Raw genomic sequence first — 24,939 nt, 5'->3', positions numbered from 1 at the left:
ACCAAAAAAAAAGATAGAGAAGAGAGTCTTCAGAGACGGATCTGCGTCAGGGAGACTCAGCGAAGACAGCAGAGTGAGTGCACATCATACAACACACAAAGGAAGAGCGGGAATGATGTCTAACCGTTAACGCAGGTCATATATATATATTCAAAGGGTGAACATACACAAAAGGAAAAAAGCCAACACTGCAGTCAACGAAAAAAAAAAGAACACGATGAGTGAGAACGCCACCGAAGGCAAAGAGACGTTGTAATAGTACCAGTAAAACCCCAAAAGAAAGCACAAGCTTGTAGTTCGCAGAAGAGGCCGAAAGAGCGAGCGCAAGAGAGAAGCTGACACTCACAGAAGTAAAAGATAGAGGGAAGAAGAAGTTACTCTTCGCGTGGATTTGCGCGGATGCAACGGCGTTGCTCTTTACAAAAAGAAAAGGAAAAATGAAGTTATTGTGGAACGCAAACAAAAATACTTCGCAGAAACACGGGGAAAAAAACACACACACACTGAAACCAAAAGCGTAGGCACAGCTATGTTCTGTCGGATAAGCGCAAAATCAAAGATCCGCAGATCATCTAAAAAGAAAGGGAATTTCCAAAAGAAAAGAGAGTATACCGCTTCGTTTTCTTCTTTCTTTTTCTTTTACAAAAATTGAAGCTCCCTTGGCGGAGATAGATCTAATTGCATGAAGAAAAAAACAAATCTGCTTGGTTCGGTGTGCGACAGAGCGCAAACAGTAACAAATTCCCAAGAGAAGATAAATAAGGCAAATGGAGAGCCGATGAAGAAGGAAAGGCAAACAAGGGAAAAAAAAACTAGAGAAAAGGGGAAATGAGAAGATAATCTATTTCTCCAACCGGGAGTTTTTTCCTTTTCCTTTTTTGATGGTGGCTCCGTTTACGTGGAGCTGTGCAATTCAGTACAGAAAGAATACAAGGGGAAAGAAGAGGCAAGAGAAGAGAAAGGGAGAAAAAAAAACGCTGAGCTCGTAAGACGCCGATGCAATTGAAAATATATCTTCAATTTGTTTTCTGGACTAGCCTGTTCTTTCTTATTTTTAATGGTTGACTCGAGAAACACGTACGTCTACGCTTGTATGTGCCGCGCCTTTGCGGAGAGAAGCACGAGGGACGTTCAACGACGGTGCCCGACCAGCGTGTATGTTTGGCAGAGGGAGAATTCGTGGGCGTGGAAACATCATCAAGAAAAAGAAAGAAGGAGAGAGAGACGGAAGCGCAGGAAGTGGTGTCCAGAGATGGACCAGAGGCGGAAGACGCGCAAACAAAAGTAAAACCACGCAGACGGAGTCAACCATCGAAAAAGCCCGGTACTTTCTCTTCCTCACCACCTCTGAGGCGGTAAAGTTGGTTTGCTTTTTTCTTCTTCTTGGGACCGTGCGGCACTCTTGAAACGCGCAACGACAGCGACTTGTTTGGGTGGTTCGCTCTCAGCTGCGAGCACGCCATACGCAGTGCGCCCATCGATGAGCCGTTTGGCATCGCTGTCTTTCCATCAGACAAAGAAACGCTATCCCTCTCTTCGTTTACTTGTTTGGTTGCTTGTCTGCTTCTTCTTTTCTTTTCACTGCGCTACTTCATTCGTCTCGCGTTGAAACCGCCCAACTTCAGGCTCCGATGAAGCAGAAAAAAAAACCGAAAAGGACGTGACGACCAGTAGGAAGACAACGTTGGAGGGCAGGTGCAAACCCAATTTAAACCTCCAACGTACACGCCACACAACTACACAACTACCTCGCGCTTCTACAGAAGTTGCAGCGTCAGAGAGATGGAGGGAGGGGGGGGAAGGCGGCCTTTTTGGGGGGCGTCCTGCACACCCACCAAGGACGCAAGGCAAAAGAGAAGATATATAATTCATAAAAAGAAACGATGTAGGCAAAGAGGCAGAAAGACCACGGATAACAACCACCATAACCAAACAGCTAATACACCAAGGAGTGCGACGAAATCAAGAAGGACACAAAAACAGTCGTACTAATAACAAAGACGTACATAACCGGCCTGCTTATGTATACATATATAGCTGTACCTGTCCTACGTCGCCGCGGCAGTTTTATGCGAGATGCAAACTCGTAACAAGAGATAGAGAAGGCCATGGAGAAAGAAAAGAGACAAAAAAACACCACGTAGATGAGCGAAAACCCCTGCGGGGGCAACACGACACAGAACAAAAAAGAATCTATCAGCACAGATGTTTTAAAAAACAAACTACAAGGCACACGAGGCCCAGGCGATGTACATCGACGGAGCACGAAGAGAAACGCACCTTCTCACCGCCAAACAAAACAAACAAACAACGTGAACCAAGATTTTCCTCCGTCTAGGTGCTCTAATAGTAGCGCTTCCCGCCCTCGACCTCGTGGCGAGTCTCAGATGCGATCCATGGCTGCTGTTGCGGCCCGCTGCCTCGACGGTCTGACGGAGTGTATGGTGCCGCCCGACGCTGTGGTCGTGGCTGCTGCGACGGAGCGCCGTCCTTCCCGAAGTAACTTGCGATCCCCAGCTCCTCCAAGGTGGGCAGCCGGCCGCGGCGCTCCTCCGTAGTGACCTCGTTCGCCGTTTGTTGGTTGAATGTCCAGGTCTGCGTGTTGGGTCCGTCAGTGCCGTACGGCGACGGCGCCGCCACGAGACGCTGCCCGTTAAGGCTGTGCTGTTGGTTGTGGCTGCCGGGCTGCAGCGGTTTGTTGCGGTCCGGTGAGGCGCTGGCGGAGGTGCTGGTAGAGTGAATTTGGTAGACACGATCTTCCGGTTGCTGCTGCCTTGAGAGTCGTGGCTGCCCGTTCGTGATCGTCGGATACGGCTGCGGCTGCTGCTCCATCTGGTGTGAGGTCATGGAGGGGAAAATAAATGCCTCCTGCATCTTGGGTAAGAGGATGGTCGTGGTGGTCACCGTGGTGACGGTGGTGACGGTGTACTTCTTCCGCAGACGGTGGCCGTCGACCTCGTCGAGAGTGCTGTCGGGCATCGAGGACGCGGGGCTGGCGGAGTGAGAGGGGGAGTGCGTGGGTCGGCGCTGCGGCGGGGGTGGTGCGCCGACGGAGCCACGGTGAGGCCGTCTTTGCTGCTGTGACGGTCGCCGGCTGCCGTCGCTCTGCTGCTGCTGCTGCCACTCGTCGTCATTGCCGTCCTTATCATCCCCCGTCACGACACCGCGCGAGGCGAAGTCAGGAAGCCCGCGCGGATCTACATCGGTCGTGTACTTGGTCACGTAGGTCTGCTTCGTGGTGCGTCCGCCAGCGTCTGCCATTCTGTGAGACGTTGGTGTTAGGGCGTTTGCTGTTCGTTTCCTAGAAAGAAAAGGAATAAAGAAAGATAGAAACGACCGTTACTGCTGTCCACGGCGGCAAGCACCAGTCAAGGTGATCGGTTTTGTTTTCTTACTGTTTATTCTTCTTTGAGGGGGGAGGGAGGGAAGAGGGGTCCAGAGAAACGCACTAGTGAACCGAGGACGTCAACAGCTAAGATAAACGGCGAGACACCAGCACAGGTGAAAGTGTAGTTGATCTGAGATGCAGAGAGAGAGAGAGAGATAAAGAGCGGCGGAGAGTGCCTCGGTGCGCACAAGCACTGCGAAGAAGGCGCAGCGAAAGCCACGGGAGAAAGGCACGGGAGGACGAGTACACGCAGAAACAAAAACAGAACGCGATACGACAAGAGCCACTGCCGCAGATATTATTTTTTACCTTACCAAAAGGCACATCGAGTTAGTATACACACGCACAGCTCCTTTCATAAAAGGGTCTCGGCAAGCGCTGCAACGCATCAGCACCGTTCTTCCCATTGCTGAACTGCCTTTCAAACTCCGCAGATGGAGAGCCGGAAAAGAACCGCGCAGCGCAGAGATGTGTTACCGCTATTCTTCTTTCGAAGACCGGCCATCCTTTAAACGACGGGGTTGCCTTCAACCATGTGCGTGTGTACGACAACCGATCCACCACCCTGGAGTTTTACAGGTGGTTTGCCGCTCTCCTTCAACAGCTTTCGGCTGTTTTCTTTTTTATTTTTGAGTCGGCCCACAACGGAGGCCCAAAGACGATGAAGAACGTACAGACAAAGAAAAAGCCAAAGCACCATAGAGAAGGCGCCAGCGGGCCCACCAGGCGAAGACAGGAAGGGGGGGGGGGAGGGGAGTCGTCGACTCCGCTGCACGCTTGTTCGGCTGCTACATGAAGGAGCCATATTCTTAAAAAAGAATGGGAAACGAGATGAGGAGGAGAGTAAAAAGAAAAGGACTTATTTTCTCTGTTTTCGTTTTTGATAAAAATAATAGTCGCGTTGAACGCGGTACACGGCAACCACACGTACGTGACCTAACAAGATGAAGACATAAAACAAACAGACAGACAGACAGACAGACAGACATGTAGACAAATATATATATATATATATATACGGAAAGAGTACAAAAGAAAAGGAAAAACATGCGTTAGACGGTAAACGTAAAACAGCAAAAAAAAAGTCCACCGTAAAGCCCCCTTCACCAAGGTGGAAGCACCGACCACCCAAACAAACCAATGAAAAACACAGCGAGTACGGGATGCCCCGCACGCATACACACACACGTGGAGTACAGAGGTAGACAAAAAAAATAATAGAGAAACATAAAACTATGAATGAGCAACAGAAGACGGGTACAACACGCACAATAGAAGCCCTAAGTGCGCTGCTTGGCGAGGTCTTCTTCGCAGAGAATGCCCCAGCTCTCCGTATCCTCGCATCCGGTTTCGCTTACGCCCCCTCTGGCCGCCGCTGCTGTGGAGTTACATCTCCGGCACGCTGCCGCGTAGGTTTGCGTTCATCGCGCTATCATACGCACGTCGCGGCAGCTGCGGCAGCGAATTCCGCACACGCCCCCGCGAGTCGCTCGCGGCCTCCTCGGCGCTGTCGTCTAACACCGTCATCTGCGACGGTCGATGCGGATACTCGGCTCCGCGAGGCGGCCCCACCTGCGGTACGCCCTGCTGGTACGGCGACGAGGCCCAGCGCTCCTCCGTCGGCACCTCCTCCACCACCGGGTGATAGACCCCTGCGAGCGGCACCAGCTGCACCGTCGCGGCAGGTAGGATTACAGTCGTCGTCGTGTTGGTTGAGATCCACGAGTATGTCGTCGTGTTTTTAAACGCCTTCGGATTGTGTCGCGCGGTCCTCTTCCGCTTGTTCTGCGGTGCCGTCTTCTCCCCGCGTCTCGCGTGGAGCTGCGGCCCCTTCGGGCTAGAGTGGCCGTGGACCGGCGCTGCCGGCGGTGGCGGGACGGTCCGAGGGGCGCTGCGACGGGTGGGGTGCGAAGCGGGCTGCGGCCGTCGCGGTGGGCGTTGCGGCGGCTTCCGCTCTGCGTCGTAGCTGTCGCACGATATCACCTCGCCACACAACGCCTCATCTTCGTCATCAGTATAATCGTCATCGTAGGGGCGGTAGTAGGGGTCGTCGCTCCGGTGCTCCTCCTTCTCCCTGTCTGCGGCACGAGCGTCACCCTGTGGAACGGAGGAGGAAGAAGGAGAGGTGTTGTGGTCGTCGTTGTGTGCTTCGTTGTAGCTGCCACGATGAGGACGCGCATCGTTTCTGCAGCTGGTGTCGTGGTGGTCAGAGCGTGGACGCTCCCACGTATCGCGCAGTGGGCGGCGGCCTTTCCCAGTGTCTTCGTCAAACTCCCTCGCACTTCCGTCGTCGTCTCGGTCTTCATCGAAGCTGCCCCGCCCCTCCTCACGCAGTGCACCGCGCCCACGACCACTGCTGCCGCTTGCCTCGGCCGAGCCCGCCTCTTCTCTGAAACGAGCTGGGCGGCTGCGGTCCACGTTACAGTCCTCCTCACGCTCCTGAGGCTGGCCGCCCCACTGCCGCCGCGGCGGAGGTGGCGGTGGCGGCGGCGGTACGTCGACCGGTCGCTTGCGATAAGAGGCGTCGTCGCTGTCGTGCGACGCATAGATCACGCGCATCGGTAGATCCTCACGGCGAGTAGTCCCGTTCTTGCCCGTCTCGCCCGCCTGCAGCGCCGGGGCCTCGTCCGCCGCGTTGAACCGCTCTTCAAAGGCGCGCATGTTGAGCCGGCCGGTCTTGTTTGGCTCCCCGCCACTAGGCAGAACGTTGTCGTGGTGGTTGTCGTAGTGGTTCGGTTCGTAGTCTACCTCACTGACGTCTTCTTCGTCGGGGTCACCGCCTTCCTGCCAAGCTTCGTCATCATCGTCGCGGTCGTCGGACGGGCGTGGGCGCAGCCGGGTGCCGCTGCTCGTACTCGACGGCTCGTATTGCCGGCTCCAAGGCAGCGGTGGTGGCGGCCGCTCTGGGTGCTGACGCGATGCTCGCACCTCCTCCTCGTCTCTCTCTGCACTCCTCGCACCTCCGGCACGTTCATCAGCCCTCGAATACAAAGACGGGGGCGCGACGTCCTCCTCCGCTGCCGCCACCCCGCTGCCGCGATCCCCACGCCACGCAGAACCCACGTGACCATCGTCATCGTCGTGGTAGCGTTGCCCGTTGTAGCCGTCTCTATCGACGTTCCTGTTGATGGTACGTGAAGACAGCTGGGTGCCAGGCGCCCGGTAGCTGTTGAGGTTGTACGTCATCTGCTCCGGTCCGTCCCAGCTGAGGATTTCAAACGTGGGCGCCACACGGCGGCGCAGACGCGACGGCTGCGAGAGGGCCTGGAGGAGAGTGACGTTCGCACGTGTCAGCGGAGCCGCCATCAGCTCTTCCGCTGCTGCGTATTTGCCCTCCTCTGCGTCATCGGCCGATGGGGGCGATGGGGGCGGGAGGCGCGAGTACACCGTCGAGGTCATGTATATTGCTGTTGTTTGTGTGTGTGTGTGCTTATTAGGTGTCCGGTTCGCACAAGGCACCACTGTGAAGGCTGCCCGTTGGTCTTCGGACAGTAGAGAAAAAGAATACGAAGAAGAGAAGAAACCTCTTGCTGTGGGTGGTTCTACACCAAATACGTGTGTTCGTGGGTGTGCGTGTGTGATTGGCAGCGAGAGACACACAACGTGCGGAGAAGCCAGCGTGATCATTACGTAATACATAAAGAAGCGCATGAAAGAGTTAGAGGAGGTAGGAAGAGAAGGATCACAGCCACCCACACATCGGGTATAGATAAGGAGAGCCGCTGGGGTATTCCTTGCAGATGAGGGACTTCACATGTGAGACAGGGACAGGCACAGAACACGGAAATATAGACATTACTTTTTTTAAGGCATGAGAAAAGTCAAAGCACATTAACCTTGCTATAACTTTTCTGTTTCTCTTTTACTCTACCGTTGCCGTGATGGTTACTCACGTTGGTATCACCTCTGATGAAGCAAGTCATAGGTTTCCTGTTTCGGCCCGACGGTGCCTCGGAACGATATTCTCGAACGAGGAAAAACCGTTTGTTTCTATTCATCTGCCTTTTCGGCGACTGCGCGAGCCGCAGCGTTTCTTCCGTCTACACAGTGATGTTTCCCACTTCTGCTTTTTACGAATGAGGTACACGTAACTCGACTCCGGCAAAAGAAGAAAAAAGAAGGACACTTGAAATTCAGAGAAGAGAAGTCGGCTTCTCTCCTTTTCCGACTTTACATGGTTGGAAATAAATAATAATAATAATATTAATAATAATAATAATAATAGTAAAGGACGACGAGTGCGAAGTGCAGGGGGCGCGACTTCATCAAAAGAAAACGCATATATGTATATGCGGATGTTTTTACTAAGGTTCCAGTTCCAACCGAAAAGGGGGTTCCAACAACGCAGCACACAGCACACTGCACATAGCCTAGCAACGGGGGGAGATCCTTGACAGAGCTCTGAATCGTACTGTTTTTTTTCCTTTTCACGGACAGCAAAGTGATATTTCAAAAAAAAAACCCTTTTATGATGGCGCCTTCAGTCCTCGTTCCGAAACGCGTTCAACGCAACACACACGTTTTTCGGCAACGTGCCAGACAAGCAGCGGACTTCTTCGCCCATTGCACACCGTCGCGGGAAGCTCAACAGGAAAAAGAAAAGAGAAGAAAAGAGAAGAAATTGGGTAATGGCACATAAACTCACTTCACACACACACACCACCTTTGGAATAACACGGTAAGAACAAAGCAAAACGAGAAGAGCGGTAAAAGCAAACGGCGTCAACGTACACCGTGAGTTGAGAAGAGGAGGAAGAACACGAGAAACAAAGCAAAAAATGCCATCACATAAGAATTCATGTATCGTTCAGTTATACGTTTTTTTTTCTTTTTATTTCAGTTTTTTCCCATGTATGTTATTCTAACGTGCGTACAACTCGGGATAAACGCGGTGCACGGAGAAGTAGCTGAACGTGTCGATGATGCCTCCGCACCGCAGCGTCCGTGCCGCCTTCCGCGCCGGCCCCGGCGCTCGCAGCGAGGCATTCGCCGCCGTTGTCGTTGTTCCCGTTCCTTGTCCTACCGCGGTGGAGGGCAGTTCAATTGGTGGTAGCGGTGGCGTGCGCGCCGAATCCTTCTTCCCCTCTCTCGAAGCACTTTTCGGTCTTCTCAAAAAGAAAGTCGTTGCCATCCCCTCGCAAGGTGGCTGGGCCGGATAGCCAGCTGCGTTTTTGGCGTGCTCCATTCTGTCCTCCTGCGCGTTGTGACGCACAGCAGATTGGTCACACAGCCCGTGGCTACCGAGCCCGAATACCAGCTCACGCGCGCGACTTGTTGACCGTCTCGGACGCACGTGCGCTTCACCTTCTGTGCCGTTGTGACGCAGCTCGCGGAGTGGCCGAAATGCGATCTGCGGGTAGTCCTCCGCACGCTGCATCTTGCCAAGCTTCATGCTGCTGTCGCTTTCATTCCCCTGCGTGCTCCCTCCGGGCGTGGGACTCTGCCGCAGAGGTGTGGCGGCTCCCTTCATCTTATCGTCCGCGGCAGGAGTGGCAGGGGGGGTGGCGCCTTTTGTGGACTGTCGGACTGCGTTGTCAGCCGCCACCGCCATCGGTTCCTCGTACTCCTCGAAGGAGACTGTGGGGATGCGCGTCATGGCGTGCGTGAGAGCGTTCGATTTCTGCTGCACAGACTTCGCTTGCTCTCCCCTGTGTCGTCGGCGCGCCCCTTTTCTTCCGGATGGGCGTCGCTGCCTCTGCACGGCGGAGGCTTGTGAGGTGCTTCCTTGATACGATGAAATTTGCAAAACAAAAAAACACAGGCGTGTTCGAAAGAAAGAGAAGGGAGAAATGTGGTGGATAGACGAATCGCAGAGGTGGCTCGCAGACAGCTTCGGGGCAGACGGAGCTTCAGGTACGATAAGGTGACGAAGAGAGAATGGGGAGGAAATGGAGAAGACGGTGAAGCGGCAGAAGGGTAGTGAGGCGGCAAAGGGCGGGCGGCATCGCTGCTACCTGCCACCTCCGCGGGTTTGGTTGGGTTTTTCTTTTCTTTTTGGGGGTGGGGAGAAGGATGCGGGCTCGGACTTGTGGCGCTCCTCTGAACAGGCGCTCGAAGGAACACAAGAAGAAAGAAGAAGTCGCACCGTCCCTCCCGTAGAGCCACTTTCATACCAAGGTCAAGATTCAATAGAGAAGAAGAAAAAAAAAGCTCTGCATCACGCAGGCACAACGCACGCCTCCGGTCCTTCGCACAAGCCAAACGGAAGTAAGAGGAGGGAAGAGGGCGGAGGCGTGAGATACATCCAAAAAAAGCCGATCTCGGCGTTTTTTTTTTTGATTGCAAGTGCCTTCAGCGACGGGGCTTCTTATTGTTGTTGGGATTCGAAAAGGAGTTTGGCAAAGCGCACCAACGAGAGATGTGTAAACAGCATCAGCTAGTAGTAAACCAAAAAAAAACCTACGAATATAATAAATCAAATAAATAGCGTTCCCGCACAGGAGCGACGACGAGGAAAAGAAAAAAAGGAAAAGTACAATCTGCAAAGGCAGCTCAAGGACAGGCGCACAGATCCCCATGGCAGTTATCGCACATCATCCTTTGATACGGTTGTCGTCGTCATGTCTCCACGGCTCACCGTTTCTATTACCCTCCATTGTTTTCTCATTTCTTCCTCTAGGCTACAAAACAGCCGCGTCAAACGCTTCTACTGCTCCGGTGAAGGAGCGAGGAGGTAATCGAATACCTCCTTCGGTCCCATCAAGATGCTCCGAAACAGTCCGGGTCGGTAATCGTAGCCGTAGTCATCATCGTAGCTTCTGCTCCGCCGTCGGCCACCACCGCCGCGACCGCCACGGCGTCTATCGTCATTCAAAACGTCCACGTTCTTCGAGGGGCCAGGAAGGTAATCCTTCACCGTGCGGTAGAGTAAAAACCCGCACACGCCGAGCACCGCCACCTGCACAGTGAGCTGACCGACGCTGCGATAGTACCCATGCAAGCGGTGCTGCACACGGGCGCGGACCGCCCCGGGCGTCCAGTCGTACCAGGCAGGCGGGGTGTAGTCGTAGTAGTCATCACCGCGTGCACGCCCACGTGCGTCGGCTTTCATCTGCTCCTCGCGCTTCTTCTCCTCGCCCTCGACGCCGACCTGCCGCATGCCGTCCCCCAACAGCGCCCCCAGGGAGCGGAACTGGTCCGCGTTGAGGGCGCTGTAGTTGATGTCGATTTGATACTGCTGATAGCTGCTCTGATTTGGATCGGCCCCGCCCCACCCGGCCGGCTGCCGCGACGGGACGTTCGTGAGTTGATTCATCAGCTGTCGCTGGAGCAGGTCGACGCCGTAGAGAAACTGTGCCTCCGTCATGGGGATCAGCTCTCCCGGCTCGCGCCCTACGTGCACCGCGAAGCACTGCTCAACGTACTTGCGGCCGAACATGGAGTCCGTCTTGCAGATGCTCTTGTACTCCGACACGGCCCAGGCACTGTAGTCGCGGTACTTCACGAGGTAGTAGTCTTCCTCCTGTAAGGACTGCAGACTGGCACGCATAGATGCTTTAAAGGCGCGAGTGGAGATGCTGAGCTGCTGCGACGACTGCTGCGAGCCGGGTCGGCGCGACCCTTGAGAGGGAGAGGTGGGGCTCATGTACGGGTTCGAGTTGGACCCACTCGTCACCGCGGCATCGGCGGAGTTGCCGCCGTAGTCCTCGTAGTCCTCCCCACCGTCGACCAGCGTCGTGTCCATGTGTTGCAGCGCCATGGCCGCCTTGGACAGGCGGAACATGTTGTGGCCCAAATCGATGTTGTAGCCTGTGCAGGTGGAGAAGTTCGCCTGCAGCTCCGCCAGGGGCCGGCTCTGCAGCAGCACGTAGGACCGGTTCGTCGAGCCGCGTCGGCTAAGGTGCTCCAGCAGCCCCATCTCTCCTTTCGCCGCGTCCGGCACCCAGAAGGTTTGACTGATGTCGTAGCCGATGAGGAGGGAGGAGAGATATCCCTGACGACCGGTACCGGTGCGGTGGTCATCGCCCACGCCGCGGCCGTCTATGCCGCCGAATACCCCACCGCCGAAGTTTTCAGCAGTGCGAGCCCGAACAATAATCGGGTTGCCCGCCGCGGCCATCGCTCTCGCCGTGCCGTTGTTCGGTTGAGGAGGGACAATCACCTCTCCCGCGTCGGTGGCTCGCACGACCACCGCCTGACTCCACTGAGAAGAGAGCGCCATGTCGACGCTACAAATTCTATCTCTTGCTTGTCTTTGTCTGTCTGTGTGTGTGTGTGTGTGTGTGTGTGCGAGTGGGTGAGTTCGTTGCCTCCGTCAAGAAGACGGCGTGTGGTGGAGAACGAAGGAGAAAGGAGGATAACACGTTTCGCGGTGAGTGTTGTTTGCTGCCGCCGATGAAATGGCTCTAATTGCGGTGATACACACCCTTCGCTGGGTGCTAACAAGAAAACGAAAAGCAAAGAGACAGAAAAGGGGGAAAAAAACCTTTACAGATGCGCTGGTTGTGTTGAACTCCACGACATCAACAGCAGAACGGCAGCGCCAGACCTCCCACAAGCACCCCCGATGTATCGAAAGCACACTACCGGAGCGAGAAAGAGCGAAGGCAGCGAATGCTCGTGGACAGTAGTCCTTGCTGTTGGAGAAACGAGGCGTATGTCAATAATAATAATTCCTCCTTTCGTCCTTCCCTCCTGCTTGTCCGCGGAACCAAAAATAGCCACCGTTAAGATGCACAAAAGAAAAACAGAAGAAAGAAGGAGAGAGGGCGGGGGGCGAAGGTGATGGGTGAGGGAGGCGGGGTAGAACAAAAACTCTTGCGAGTACGGTGCACGTGTATCTTCTGAGGGGCTCTCGGTATGGTGAAGCGTCCACGGAAAGCGGTTGATCGTTTATTATTATTATTATTATTTGAGGAGGGAAAAGCTCGACAAGAATCCTTGGAAAAACGCTCCTTCCAGCCCTGCGTTATACTACAGACCGTAATGGGGAAGGCCTTCGTGTCACTAGAAGCAACTCAGACGCGACGAGCAACAGCACCTCCTGCCCCACAGTGCGTTACCCTCCTTTCTTTTCGTTTCTCTTTTATTCTCTTTCGATGATTACCTCGGTTACGACGGCACTAAACATCTATACTTTACCTTGAGCCCAAAAACGCACATCGCAGCCAACACAAACGCGGCAATAAGAATATATTTAACTAATAGTTTTCGACGCATGCACCGACGCGATCACGCGGGATCAGGCGGATCTCCTGTCCGTACTTCATAAACACCGTCCCCGCCGTCTGCGCCGGGTTGATGCCAGTCCCGTCCTTCGTGGTGGCCGCCATAGAGTCCACCGAGGCAATCCCGAACTCCTCCGCGGCGAAGCGCAGCACCGCCGTCAGCGGGGCCTCCTCGGCAATACTGATGACACGAAAGGGCTGGCTGCGCTCCGAGGTGAGGATGACGCGGAAGGTGACTTTGTTTCCGCTAGGGGCCGCCGCAGGCTGCTGGCTCGTCGAGCTCATCGTGAAAGAAAAGAAATAAAGAAGTTGGGTTGGTGTGGAGGTGGTTGTGGTCGCTGCTAGCTGAGAGTTTTTGTTTGTTTGTTTTACCTGTTGGCCGTTGACTGGGGTGGGTCGGCCGCTCCACACAGGGAATGAAGAAGAGAAGGCGAAGAGAACGTAATGGAGTCGCTTTGGGCGATCTTTTTTTCGACTGCGGCACCGCAATTGCGTGTAAAAAAAAAAACACAAGATAATTGATGTCGTGCGTCAAGGGTGCAAGAAGAAAAGAATGCGTTGTTGTTGTTTTTTCCTTCTTGAAAGATGTCAGAGAGGAATCGTAGGAAGAACAGGAATGAGCAGATCGAACGCTGATAAACCTCCGTCAGTGGGCAACAGTCTTTTGAAAAGACTATGCGAATTGACGCCTCACAGAAGAGAGACCTCAACACCTCCCTCGTGGGTGGCTCTCCTCGCGTGTCGGGGAGCAGACGTCACCTGCAACAACACGCAATCCCACAGCTTCACCTTAAACTAGTGCATTCACGAGAAAAAAAAAGCCCATTTCCCTCTTCCTTTTGTTGATGACTTCACATCGTGCAACAAAATCCCAACGCTGCTAACACACATCGCTGTCGCATTGAAGCTTACATTTCATGAAGAAGGCGAAATAAGGAGAAGAAAAAGAAAAGAAAGGGATGTCGCGCACGAGAACAGCGAAACCGGTAAAACAAAAAAGGAAAAAGGAAACAAACGTAGCTGAGTCTCCAGCCGCGCGCGCAACAACCTGTGCATCCAGCAAGCGCGATGAACGGTGGCGACGATCGTGCGTCATTGCACACCCGCGTTGTGGCTGTTGTTCTACTATCACCCCGCGCTCACGGCTGCCACGCCACCCACTTAATCATCGCCTCCATTTCCTCATATTCCCTTAGAGGAAGTGGAAAGGTGATGAGCAGATCATTCTCCGATGCGCCGTCGATCCAGTGCACCGCCTTCGCCGCGGCGTCCTCGCGGGCCAGCACGAGCACAACGTCACGGTCATCCGGTCCCACACGCATCGCACGGAAGTCCTCCAACGCAAGCGTCTGCCCGGGCATCGACAGCGCCTCGGGAATGTGTTTTACTTGGCGGAGTGGAAGATGCGGTGTCTGTGCGTCGATCACAAACCCATGCACGCGCAGCCCCGCGGCGCCACCGTCCCCGGCACCGCACGTCGACGGCAGCGCCACCGCAAACCCTCCATCGTTGGCAAAGGCTTGCAGGGTAAGGTTCACGAGGCTCTGTCCCCGCTTCGTCACGGCAACATCGACTCTCGAGGAAAAGGTACAGCCGACAGCGGGCAGCGCACTCATCGGCGTGTAGTGCAACTCCGCTCGAACCTCCCCCAGCGTGGCGTCGACTTCCCCAAGGCCGTGTCGTGGCTGCCGAACGTGCACGCGACCACGGTGGTGGCCGGCGAAGGCGAGCGACAGACTGCGCACCAGCGGGCACACGCCCTCCGCGAACGACACCACAGCCAACACCGGCAACGTCATCAGCGCACTAAACAGCGGTGTCAGCGCCGGATCGACCACCCCTGCTGATGCACGCGCCTTTTCTAAAAAAATCTGCTGTGGAAACTTCGTTTTTAGAAAGGCACGAAGCTGATCGGCTGCCGTCAGCGTCGTCAGGCCGGAGTTCACGTTAAAAAACATGGGCTTCTCTTCCGCAATCTGGCGCATGTACCGGCTGTTCTCGTTCAGATCATCGGTGAAGCGGCCAAAGAGGCAGCTGTTTTCTGCTTCCCCCACCAGCATCGTCGCCGGCGCACAGCCGTCCTCGTTGTCCAGTCGGATGGGGTTGAGCGAGAGGGTCTTCTTGATTTCCTCCATTTCTTTCTGTCTTGCCTGTTGAAGCGGGACATCGTTGAGGTTGGCGGCGGCCGCCGCGTCCGGCCGTTCCGTGACACCGACGCGCTCCCCTCCGCGCCGCGCCATCGCTCTCTCCATCTCTCGTTGGAAAAGAAGATAGGGAAGAAAGCGCGGCGAGGCGACCCACGGCCGGGCCATCACAAACGCGTTGTACAGGAACGGCACGTACAAGTCTGTGGAGCTGCGCGAGCGGTGCAGGAACATGGACTGCGCGTACTCCCGCTGGTAACGCGACGCCAAGTACCGCAGCATGTTGGTGCAGTACACGAACGGGGCATGGGTGGCAAAGAAGTGGGGTCGAACCACACCGAAGGAGGGACTCGTGTACGCGGCGATCACCGCCTCGGCGGAGTAGGCGGTTGGAAGAGTGAGATTCGCAGCGTGGTCCCCCTCCAGCAGATCCATGATCATCCACATGGCGTCTTTCGGACTGGGTGCGTTGAAAGAGGGCAGGGGGGCGGCACCACTGCGGATCGCGTCCGCGTGCACGTGCACCGCATCCCCGGTCTGCTGCTGCAACAACTGCAGCGCGTGTGCCGAGACGTCATCTTCGTGCTGGAGATCCAGATCGCGAATCGCAATGTAGTTCGTGTGGCTTACACCGTCCTCCCACGTCGGTAACGTATCGTTGGCCGTGTACGCACTACTGATAAGCGACGACTCTACCCGCACAATGGTGCCGCCGTACTCGTTGAACAGGTCCGTGATGGCCACGTCGCGGTTCACGAAGTAGTCGTCGTTCATGTACACGTGCACGGCGGTCGTGTTCCGCACACGCCAGAGTTGTTGCTCAATCGAATGCGTGTTGACTGTTAGCCTAGCGTGGGCGACCATCAGCGCGTCCTGGTGCACCGTCGTCAGCCGCAGATGCGTGCCACGCGAGCGCAGCGCCTGCACAGCCGCGCCACCGCACACACCGGCAAGGAAGTTCCTCGCGCCGTCCACCCACGTCGGGTGGTGCCCGGGCGACACAATCACCACACGCCCGCGGTGCCACTGGACGTGCTTCTCCAGACTGCGAATGCTGTGCCGCAGCTCGTCGGTCTCGCGGTCACGACCTGTAATGGATGTCTCCACACGCCCATCCACCATGGTCAACACCTCCTTGTTTGTCTTTGCTTGCTGCATCGGTGTCGTGCAGAACTCCGTCGTACCTTTACCATCCAGCACGACACCGTTCAGCAGGAGCTGCGCCTCGATATTTTGAATATGAGAGCCGCAGTAGGATAGACTGAGGCGGCGATAGACGTGATTGCGCTCCGTCCCGTTGGCGAAGGTGTAGATGACTAAACTGTCAGCGTACTTCGCCTCGAGGCGAGCTGTCAGGGGAGACGGGACGGCGTTGTCGGCCTGCGCAGCCGTACGCGCCAGAGCTGGGGGCGGCTCCGCGAGGGGGTGCACCGCGGCAATCGTAAGTCCCCACAGCCGGGCCGGCTCCCGCGGACGCGACGCCCCCGGCACCCGAGCGCGGAGGTCGGCGCCCTTCAGGAAGGAGAGGTAATCCCGCACAAGCACCTGCGTCCACGGGCGCTCCCACGTGAGAAAGATGGCAACGAAAGAAAGAAAAAAGAGCGTGCTGAGGAGGACGACGAAAAGGGCGATGGCGGCGCAGCAGCGCAGGCGGCGCTTCTCCAGCCAGCGGTACCCGCGAAGTAGATGGAGTCGCCGCGGCCGTCGCAGAAAGCCGCATGCAGCGCGGCAGAAGTGCACGACGGCATTGCCGGATGGCGAGCAGGGAGAGCGCCGTGCACGCGGGCTGGGAAAGCGGCCGGTGGCGAGAATGGGGATCGCCCCGCTGACGGGCTCGAAACGAGCCGCCTTCGGATTGTCCTGCGCACCGCGCGGGCGCAGAAAATTCATTTGTGATTGGTAATGTTCTCTAAAAAGGAAAAAAAAGGATGCGCAATCAACAGAAAGAGGAAAAGCCTTCGCGCAGAGAAGTTACGGTACATGTACTGCACATCAAGGCGAACGTGATGGAGTTACGTCGCCCTTCAATTCCGACAGAATCCGCTGCCGCAATGAAGGTCTGCCTTGCTCAAATTGACCAGGAATAAATATATACATATATGTTATTATGCCAGAGAGAGAGAAGAGGGAGTGATAAAGGAAACTAGAAGAACGAAGGCGGTTGTGTGATGACATGGAGAGCACAGAGAGCCGGAGAGAGAAACTAGGCTGCCCGTTGCGCCGCATTTTCAGCGGGTACGACACGCCTGTGAAGGGGGTTTTGTGTTGTTGCCTTGCCCGCTGGGAGAGAGCGAGGAGAGAAGACGACGGACCCCCCCCCGCCCCTTCCCCGCCTCATAGAATTAAAGGAAAGACTGCGTTCCACACACACACACACACACACACACGGGGCGCGAAGCAGCTCGCCAGCCAGCCCACGACCATCACGCGTCTTGAAACAACTACTTCGACAGGGGCCAATGCTTTCCCTTCCCTTTTCGAATATCCGTACACCGAAACCCGAAAAAAGTTACATTGGAACAACAATGAAGGTGGAGAAAACTCACTGAGCACAGGAGTCAGCGCACACACACACACACAACTCAGCACTACGGAGTATCATACGATAAATTAAAAAGAAAAACACAAGAAAACAAAAGTTCTCTGCTCACGGCTTCGACCACTTGACGGTGGCCTCCATTTCCTCATATTCCCTTAGAGGAAGTGGAAAGGTGATGAGCAGATCATTCTCCGATGCGCCGTCGATCCAGTGCACCGCCTTCGCCGCGGCGTCCTCGCGGGCCAGCACGAGCACAACGTCACGGTCATCCGGTCCCACACGCATCGCACGGAAGTCCTCCAACGCAAGCGTCTGCCCGGGCATCGACAGCGCAGCACGCAGCGCAGCGGTGCTCGTCACAGGCGCGTGCGGCGTGCGGGCGTCCATCACAAACCCACGCACGCGCAGCCCCGCAGCGCCACCGTCCCCGGCACCGCACGTCGACGGCAGCACCACACTAGCTCCATGGTTACCGAGAATTCGAGAGGCGAGATCGGCAATGCTGTCGCCGCGCACCGCCGTCCCGATGCTGACATGGCGATTGTAGGAGCAGCCCGTGACGGGCACAGCGCTGATCACACGGTTCCTCAGCCGCGTGCGGGCCTCGCGCAGCGTCTCGTCGGCCTCGCCATCTCCGTAGCGCTGCACAGCAACGTGCACGCGACCACGGTGGTGGCCGGCGAAGGCGAGCGACAGACTGCGCACCAGCGGGCACACGCCCTCCTCGTACGACACAACACCCACAATAGGGAGCTGCATCAGATCGGTGAAGACCTTCGTCAGGGTATCGAGTACCAGTCCATGCGCCATGTCCTTCTCCTCCACCTTCTCCAGATAAAGGGGCGTCGGGTACTGCCGGTGTAGGAACTCCTTCACCTGCTTCGCCGCCTCAGCGGACGTGAAGCCGGCGTTGATGTTGAAGTACAGCGGCACCTTGGATGTTACGCCATTCATCGCGCGCTGGTTCTGCTCCAAGTCATCTTGCGCGCGCATGTAGACGACATCGGCGGATGGGCTGCGGTACAGGGTCGGCGGAGCGCAGCCGTCGTCATTGTCCAAGTAGATGGATACGTTGTGCACGTACTTGGCCAAATTCCGCTGATACGCGGCGTGCAGCTTCTCCTGAAAGTACGGCGCCGTGACGTCTGGCATTCTGCCCAAATCGGTTTTCGTGTCTGCCGCTGCCATCGCGCTGGCGTCGCTCAGCTCCAATAAGTAAGGCAGGAACTTGGCCGACGCCTCCCACGGCCGTGCCATGATAAAGCCGTTGTAGAGGAATGGCACAAACAAGTCCCGCGCCTTTCGCTCACGATGCCGCAGCTGGAGCGGCGCCATGTCCCCCTCGAAGCGCACAGAGAAGTGACGGAACATGTTGGTGCAGTATACGAAGGGTGCGTGTGTCGCATAGAAACGCTGCAGGGCACCGATGTGGGAGCCCTCCGGCATCGGGCTGACCGTCACGGGCGACTCCAGCGCAGCCTCCCAGTAAAACGAGCTGTTTGCCGTCAGCAGCAGCTCACGAAAGCTTAGCACGCGCTGTATTTCCTCCTCCATCGCCGTCTCCTCCCCGCTCGTTGCGCGCACGCTGGTAGCACCCTCCTCCTTTTCCTTGACACGCGCAAACAGCTTGTGCCGCGCGCTCGCCTTTTCTTCCAAGCGTAACACCTTCTTCCAGTGCCGGGCCAGAGACGGTGGCAGGGCGTCTTCTTGAGAACGCTCCAGGTGCTGAATGAGGAAGAGTTCCGTGTTCGCAACGCCCTCGGCCCATGAGATGCCCTCGTCTGCTGTCTTGCCGTAGGAAACGACGCCCGACTCCGTCCGCACAATGGTGCCGCCGTACTCGTTGAACAGGTCCGTGATGGCCACGTCGCGGTTCACGAAGTAGTCGTCGTTCATGTACACGTGCACGGCGGTCGTGTTCCGCACACGCCAGATGTGCTGCTCAATCACGTGCGAGTCAGCCGTCAGCCGCATCCCGTACGGCATCAGCGCGTCCTGGTGCACCGTCGTCAGCCGCAGATGCGTGCCACGCGAGCGCAGCGCCTGCACGGACGCGCCACCGCACACACCGGCAAGGAAGTTCCTCGCGCCGTCCACCCACGTCGGGTGGTGCCCGGGCGACACAATCACCACACGCCCGCGGTGCCACTGGACGTGCTGCTCCAGACTGCGAATGCTGTGCCGCAGCTCGTCGGTCTCGCGATCGCGATCGTCGACGGTTTGCGCCGTTGCAGAGCCGCTAAAGCGGTTGAGAAAGACATCGTTCGTAAGGTTCGTCATGGAGTGGTAATAGGAGCACTCGTGGTCCAAGGTGCGGAGCACATCGGCGCCAGCGTCCGCGCTGCCCTTCGTGCCCGTGCCCCGTCCTTCCGCGGCAGCCATCGCCTCCTGTGCTGCACCCTCACCGGTCAACACCGCACCTTGCGCCTTGCGGAGGGGTGAGTGCTCCCGAAAGTACGTCTCCTCCAAGGCCAAGATCGCTCTTCCGCAGCTCACACGAATTTTCTTGCGGTAGTTGTGGTTCGCCTCCGTCCCATTCACGAAGCTGTAAAGGTAATCGAGGTCGTCATAGCGGGCGTACAGCTCGTCTGCGGTGTAGGTGCGCCAGTAGGTGTGCATGGAGGGCAGCGGCGGGGTGCCGGGAGGGCGGAGAAGCGCGATGCCGTCTACGATCGCCTCGACGTGTCGTGGCAGCGACGCAGCCAACACGGGGTCGAGGCGAAAGGCGTTCGGATCCCGTGCGCCGGGAGCCACACGAGGCACAATGCGTCTCCCGTTCATCTCCATCACCTTCCGCCGCCGCTCCTCGATCGCCGCGTGCTGGCTGCGTTGATGTGCTTGCTGAGCGGCTGGGAGGTTTGCGTAGGCAAGGCTCTCGATGGCGAAGTGACGATCGGTGCTGACGTCCCTACCCCACTGATCCATACGAGGTGCCCGCACACCGGACGGCGCCGTGCCGCCAGGGGAGCGGTGAAGGAATCTGGAGAGGTAGGTGATTTCGACCAACGCAAACGCCAAGCAGGCAGTCACGCAGACGAGGACGAGGAAGACCGCACAGCCGCGTCCCGCCTTCTCAGAGCCGCAGAGGCGGCCGAGGCGGCCCCCAAGCCGCATGACGCACAATGCGTAAAACGAAGAGCATAGCAGTCGCGAGGTGCGCTTCATTTTCCCTTTCCCTTTGCGTTTTACTTCCTTTTTTTTTTAGAGAGGGGGCTTGTATACAGGAGAGGTATTTAGAATACGGCCTTCTCCCACCAAACACTGCACCCTGGTTTGCCCTGGGGCGTTGCACGCAGAGCAGAGCGTAGTGCGCCTATTTTGAAACTAAGGTAAGTAAACAAATAAAAATGATAGCTGGGAAACGAGTCTCTGCGCCGACGCTCCGCTACAACTTTGCAGCGGCAAAAGGAAGCAAGAGCAACAACAACGATAGCGATGTAAATATATATATATCTGCGGCAGCTCGCGGGCAGGCGGATGCGCACCGGAGAAGTGAAGATAATACGCGACAGCACGAAAGGGAGCTGCGACAATGGAAAACCGTGAATTGCACTCACAAGGAAATATCAATGGTAAGTACCACCTCCGAGGACGTCGTCAAAAACAGCACTTTAAGAAAAAAATAAAAAGGGACAGAAGGCGGCGAAACGAACAACAAAGACGTCCGGAGATGTGCACACGGTGAGACTCGCAGAGAAGAAGAAACCACAGAAAAACGACGCAGAGGAGGAGCAATGCGGTGGGCTTTCTTCTGCGTTATACACACGCAGATACATATATAGATATATATATTCAGTTCCCACGACGAAATGGAATTAGAATGCGTCGTATCTACAGCCAGAGGTACGTGGGTGGAGATGCGTGCCGTGGCAAATTCGAAAGAGCCCGAAAAGTGAACTCCGTCGGAGAAACAATCTTGCACTTCTCCTTCAAGACGAGTAGCGTATGAACCCCACACACACACACAAACATACAAGCAGAAGAGGTGGAAGAGAAAGAGAAAGAGAGAAGTATAAAACGAAAGAGGTCACCGTACACCTCGGCTTTTAGGAATAACGCTCTATCCGCGGAATGGGAACTACTGCGCCGACAGCAGGAAGCTGAGCGAGCGTCTTCGGCGCCTTTGTCGAAGCTGAGCCTATCGGTTTGTGGGGCGTCGCGTGGAGGGGTACTCGTAAAACGATTATCTGCGCCATCATGGAACGGCAGAACAGAGGTTGCAGGAGCGCAGCTCAAACGGCGGGCGCGCACACTGAACTCAGCTTTCATATTTAACAAAAGAAAAAAAAAACAATAACAAGAATGAAAATAGCGCTTCTAGAGACGCAGCGCATTCTGCTTCGTCCGGTGCCAGTCGACTGGCAACACAACGAATGGATAAACAATCGTCTTCTCGATCGCTCGGAGAAAAAAGAAAAAACCGCTGCCGCTCACATGGGTGCTTCTTGGGGAGCAGCAGCACTGTTCACATATTCCCTTCCACACTTGAGTCCTCCTAAGTAACAACTATGGTAAACACATGACTCTCCGTCCATCAGAACCGTGCGTCAACACCACTGGCTCGCTTGTGCCGCTTGCAAACAAGTCCGTGCATCAAACGAGCAGCTGATCTCGTACGCGCCCTTTTTCCAGGACGCCACGGAAGGAGTCTTTACGGCCGGGACCACTGCAGCTCCGCAGTCATGTCCTCGTACGCCTCCAGCGGCAGCGGGTACGTCAGCAGCAGATCATTCTCCGATGCGCCGTCGATCCAGTGCACCGCCTTCGCCGCGGCGTCCTCGCGGGCCAGCACGAGCACAACGTCACGGTCATCCGGTCCCACACGCACCGCACGGAAGTCCTCCAACGCAAGCGTCTGCCCGGGCATCGACAGTGCAGCACGCAGCGCAGCGGTGCTCGTCACAGGCGCGTGCGGCGTGCGGGCATCCATCACAAACCCACGCACGCGCAGCCCCGCAGCGCCACCGTCCCCGGCACCGCACGTCGACGGCAGCACCACGCCGGCTCCGTCGCTCGCCTGCAGCACGCGCCTCGCCACGTCCGCAACGCCCTCTCCACGGGCGGAGGACGCCACCTTCACCGCTGAGCCGTACGCGCACTTCAGCACCGGCGTCGCGCTGATCACACGGTTCCTCAGCCGCGTGCGGGCCTCGCGCAGCGTCTCGTCGGCCTCGCCATCTCCGTAGCGCTGCACAGCAACGTGCACGCGACCGCGGTGGTGGCCGGCGAAGGCGAGCGACAGACTGCGCACCAGCGGGCACACGCCCTCCTCGTACGACACAACACCCACCACCGGCAGCGCCATCAGCGCATCAAACAGCGGTGGCAGCACCGCATCCGCCACCACGTTGGCCGCCGCTGCCGCCGCCGCCGTTGCGTCCTTCTCCCCGTCCCCGTCAGCGGCGGCTGCCTCCGGGTCTGCCGCAGTCGTGGCGGGTGCCTGCTCCAAATACACCGGGGTGGGGAACTTATCGTGCAGGCGGCCCCACCTGCGGTACGCCCTGCTGGTACGGCGACGAGGCCCAGCGCTCCTCCGTCGGCACCTCCTCCACCACCGGGTGATAGACCCCTGCGAGCGGCACCAGCTGCACCGTCGCGGCAGGTAGGATTACAGTCGTCGTCGTGTTGGTTGAGATCCACGAGTATGTCGTCGTGTTTTTAAACGCCTTCGGATTGTGTCGCGCGGTCCTCTTCCGCTTGTTCTGCGGTGCCGTCTTCTCCCCGCGTCTCGCGTGGAGCTGCGGCCCCTTCGGGCTAGAGTGGCCGTGGACCGGCGCTGCCGGCGGTGGCGGGACGGTCCGAGGGGCGCTGCGACGGGTGGGGTGCGAAGCGGGCTGCGGCCGTCGCGGTGGGCGTTGCGGCGGCTTCCGCTCTGCGTCGTAGCTGTCGCACGATATCACCTCGCCACACAACGCCTCATCTTCGTCATCAGTATAATCGTCATCGTAGGGGCGGTAGTAGGGGTCGTCGCTCCGGTGCTCCTCCTTCTCCCTGTCTGCGGCACGAGCGTCACCCTGTGGAACGGAGGAGGAAGAAGGAGAGGTGTTGTGGTCGTCGTTGTGTGCTTCGTTGTAGCTGCCACGATGAGGACGCGCATCGTTTCTGCAGCTGGTGTCGTGGTGGTCAGAGCGTGGACGCTCCCACGTATCGCGCAGTGGGCGGCGGCCTTTCCCAGTGTCTTCGTCAAACTCCCTCGCACTTCCGTCGTCGTCTCGGTCTTCATCGAAGCTGCCCCGCCCCTCCTCACGCAGTGCACCGCGCCCACGACCACTGCTGCCGCTTGCCTCGGCCGAGCCCGCCTCTTCTCTGAAACGAGCTGGGCGGCTGCGGTCCACGTTACAGTCCTCCTCACGCTCCTGAGGCTGGCCGCCCCACTGCCGCCGCGGCGGAGGTGGCGGTGGCGGCGGCGGTACGTCGACCGGTCGCTTGCGATAAGAGGCGTCGTCGCTGTCGTGCGACGCATAGATCACGCGCATCGGTAGATCCTCACGGCGAGTAGTCCCGTTCTTGCCCGTCTCGCCCGCCTGCAGCGCCGGGGCCTCGTCCGCCGCGTTGAACCGCTCTTCAAAGGCGCGCATGTTGAGCCGGCCGGTCTTGTTTGGCTCCCCGCCACTAGGCAGAACGTTGTCGTGGTGGTTGTCGTAGTGGTTCGGTTCGTAGTCTACCTCACTGACGTCTTCTTCGTCGGGGTCACCGCCTTCCTGCCAAGCTTCGTCATCATCGTCGCGGTCGTCGGACGGGCGTGGGCGCAGCCGGGTGCCGCTGCTCGTACTCGACGGCTCGTATTGCCGGCTCCAAGGCAGCGGTGGTGGCGGCCGCTCTGGGTGCTGACGCGATGCTCGCACCTCCTCCTCGTCTCTCTCTGCACTCCTCGCACCTCCGGCACGTTCATCAGCCCTCGAATACAAAGACGGGGGCGCGACGTCCTCCTCCGCTGCCGCCACCCCGCTGCCGCGATCCCCACGCCACGCAGAACCCACGTGACCATCGTCATCGTCGTGGTAGCGTTGCCCGTTGTAGCCGTCTCTATCGACGTTCCTGTTGATGGTACGTGAAGACAGCTGGGTGCCAGGCGCCCGGTAGCTGTTGAGGTTGTACGTCATCTGCTCCGGTCCGTCCCAGCTGAGGATTTCAAACGTGGGCGCCACACGGCGGCGCAGACGCGACGGCTGCGAGAGGGCCTGGAGGAGAGTGACGTTCGCACGTGTCAGCGGAGCCGCCATCAGCTCTTCCGCTGCTGCGTATTTGCCCTCCTCTGCGTCATCGGCCGATGGGGGCGATGGGGGCGGGAGGCGCGAGTACACCGTCGAGGTCATGTATATTGCTGTTGTTTGTGTGTGTGTGTGCTTATTAGGTGTCCGGTTCGCACAAGGCACCACTGTGAAGGCTGCCCGTTGGTCTTCGGACAGTAGAGAAAAAGAATACGAAGAAGAGAAGAAACCTCTTGCTGTGGGTGGTTCTACACCAAATACGTGTGTTCGTGGGTGTGCGTGTGTGATTGGCAGCGAGAGACACACAACGTGCGGAGAAGCCAGCGTGATCATTACGTAATACATAAAGAAGCGCATGAAAGAGTTAGAGGAGGTAGGAAGAGAAGGATCACAGCCACCCACACATCGGGTATAGATAAGGAGAGCCGCTGGGGTATTCCTTGCAGATGAGGGACTTCACATGTGAGACAGGGACAGGCACAGAACACGG

The 24,939-nt window shown here is 57.2% G+C and overlaps 9 protein-coding genes across 14 annotated transcripts; all 9 read right to left on the bottom strand.

Moving 5' to 3' along the window:
* Window positions 1-2,343: 2,343 nt before the first annotated feature.
* Window positions 2,344-3,583, bottom strand: ABB37_06719 (unspecified product; the record flags this gene model as incomplete). 2 transcript variants are annotated; one of them, XM_015805093.1, is made up of 1 exon in its annotated part: window positions 2,344-3,583. In XM_015805093.1, exon 1 carries the CDS (start codon window positions 3,259-3,261, stop codon window positions 2,344-2,346), a length of 918 nt encoding a protein of 305 aa, XP_015656386.1. In that variant the 5' UTR covers window positions 3,262-3,583. The 2 variants fall into 2 exon arrangements, with proteins under 2 accessions (XP_015656386.1, XP_015656387.1); XM_015805094.1 differs by having other exon boundaries at window positions 2,344-3,520.
* Window positions 3,584-4,774: 1,191 nt separating this feature from the next.
* On the bottom strand, window positions 4,775-6,932 carry ABB37_06718 (hypothetical protein; the record flags this gene model as incomplete). The annotated part of the gene is made up of 1 exon (XM_015805092.1): window positions 4,775-6,932. The coding sequence occupies exon 1, from the start codon at window positions 6,785-6,787 to the stop codon at window positions 4,775-4,777; it is 2,013 nt and encodes a 670-aa protein (XP_015656385.1). The 5' UTR covers window positions 6,788-6,932.
* A 1,317-nt stretch (window positions 6,933-8,249) lies between these two features.
* Window positions 8,250-9,237, bottom strand: ABB37_06717 (hypothetical protein; the record flags this gene model as incomplete). The annotated part of the gene is made up of 1 exon (XM_015805091.1): window positions 8,250-9,237. The coding sequence occupies exon 1, from the start codon at window positions 8,982-8,984 to the stop codon at window positions 8,250-8,252; it is 735 nt and encodes a 244-aa protein (XP_015656384.1). The 5' UTR covers window positions 8,985-9,237.
* A 797-nt stretch (window positions 9,238-10,034) lies between these two features.
* On the bottom strand, window positions 10,035-12,027 carry ABB37_06716 (putative mitochondrial hypothetical protein; the record flags this gene model as incomplete). Of its 3 annotated transcripts, none has more annotated exons than XM_015805088.1 (1): window positions 10,035-12,027. In XM_015805088.1, exon 1 carries the CDS (start codon window positions 11,547-11,549, stop codon window positions 10,035-10,037), a length of 1,515 nt encoding a protein of 504 aa, XP_015656381.1. In that variant the 5' UTR covers window positions 11,550-12,027. The 3 variants fall into 3 exon arrangements, with proteins under 3 accessions (XP_015656381.1, XP_015656382.1, XP_015656383.1); XM_015805089.1 differs by having other exon boundaries at window positions 10,035-12,024; XM_015805090.1 differs by having other exon boundaries at window positions 10,035-11,768.
* A 501-nt stretch (window positions 12,028-12,528) lies between these two features.
* Window positions 12,529-13,134, bottom strand: ABB37_06715 (putative mitochondrial ubiquitin fold modifier protein, putative (UFM1); the record flags this gene model as incomplete). 2 transcript variants are annotated; one of them, XM_015805086.1, is made up of 1 exon in its annotated part: window positions 12,529-13,134. In XM_015805086.1, exon 1 carries the CDS (start codon window positions 12,838-12,840, stop codon window positions 12,529-12,531), a length of 312 nt encoding a protein of 103 aa, XP_015656379.1. In that variant the 5' UTR covers window positions 12,841-13,134. The 2 variants fall into 2 exon arrangements, with proteins under 2 accessions (XP_015656379.1, XP_015656380.1); XM_015805087.1 differs by having other exon boundaries at window positions 12,529-13,032.
* Window positions 13,135-13,694: 560 nt separating this feature from the next.
* On the bottom strand, window positions 13,695-16,764 carry ABB37_06714 (hypothetical protein; the record flags this gene model as incomplete). Of its 2 annotated transcripts, none has more annotated exons than XM_015805084.1 (1): window positions 13,695-16,764. In XM_015805084.1, the coding sequence occupies exon 1, from the start codon at window positions 16,587-16,589 to the stop codon at window positions 13,695-13,697; it is 2,895 nt and encodes a 964-aa protein (XP_015656377.1). In that variant the 5' UTR covers window positions 16,590-16,764. The 2 variants fall into 2 exon arrangements, with proteins under 2 accessions (XP_015656377.1, XP_015656378.1); XM_015805085.1 differs by having other exon boundaries at window positions 13,695-16,760.
* A 582-nt stretch (window positions 16,765-17,346) lies between these two features.
* On the bottom strand, window positions 17,347-21,167 carry ABB37_06713 (hypothetical protein; the record flags this gene model as incomplete). Its single annotated transcript, XM_015805083.1, has 1 exon — window positions 17,347-21,167. Exon 1 carries the CDS (start codon window positions 20,401-20,403, stop codon window positions 17,347-17,349), a length of 3,057 nt encoding a protein of 1,018 aa, XP_015656376.1. The 5' UTR covers window positions 20,404-21,167.
* Window positions 21,168-21,889: 722 nt separating this feature from the next.
* ABB37_06712 (hypothetical protein) lies at window positions 21,890-22,543 on the bottom strand (the record flags this gene model as incomplete). The annotated part of the gene is made up of 1 exon (XM_015805082.1): window positions 21,890-22,543. The coding sequence occupies one exon, from the start codon at window positions 22,541-22,543 to the stop codon at window positions 21,890-21,892; it is 654 nt and encodes a 217-aa protein (XP_015656375.1).
* Window positions 22,544-22,706: 163 nt separating this feature from the next.
* On the bottom strand, window positions 22,707-24,699 carry ABB37_06711 (hypothetical protein; the record flags this gene model as incomplete). The annotated part of the gene is made up of 1 exon (XM_015805081.1): window positions 22,707-24,699. Exon 1 carries the CDS (start codon window positions 24,552-24,554, stop codon window positions 22,707-22,709), a length of 1,848 nt encoding a protein of 615 aa, XP_015656374.1. The 5' UTR covers window positions 24,555-24,699.
* Between the last annotated feature and the right edge of the window lie 240 nt (window positions 24,700-24,939).

Source organism: Leptomonas pyrrhocoris (assembly GCF_001293395.1).
Source record: "Leptomonas pyrrhocoris isolate H10 chromosome Unknown, whole genome shotgun sequence".
NCBI lineage: Eukaryota > Euglenozoa > Kinetoplastea > Trypanosomatida > Trypanosomatidae > Leptomonas > Leptomonas pyrrhocoris.
Note: the sequence above shows the minus strand (reverse complement) of the source record. Positions and strands in the feature narration are given on the sequence as shown.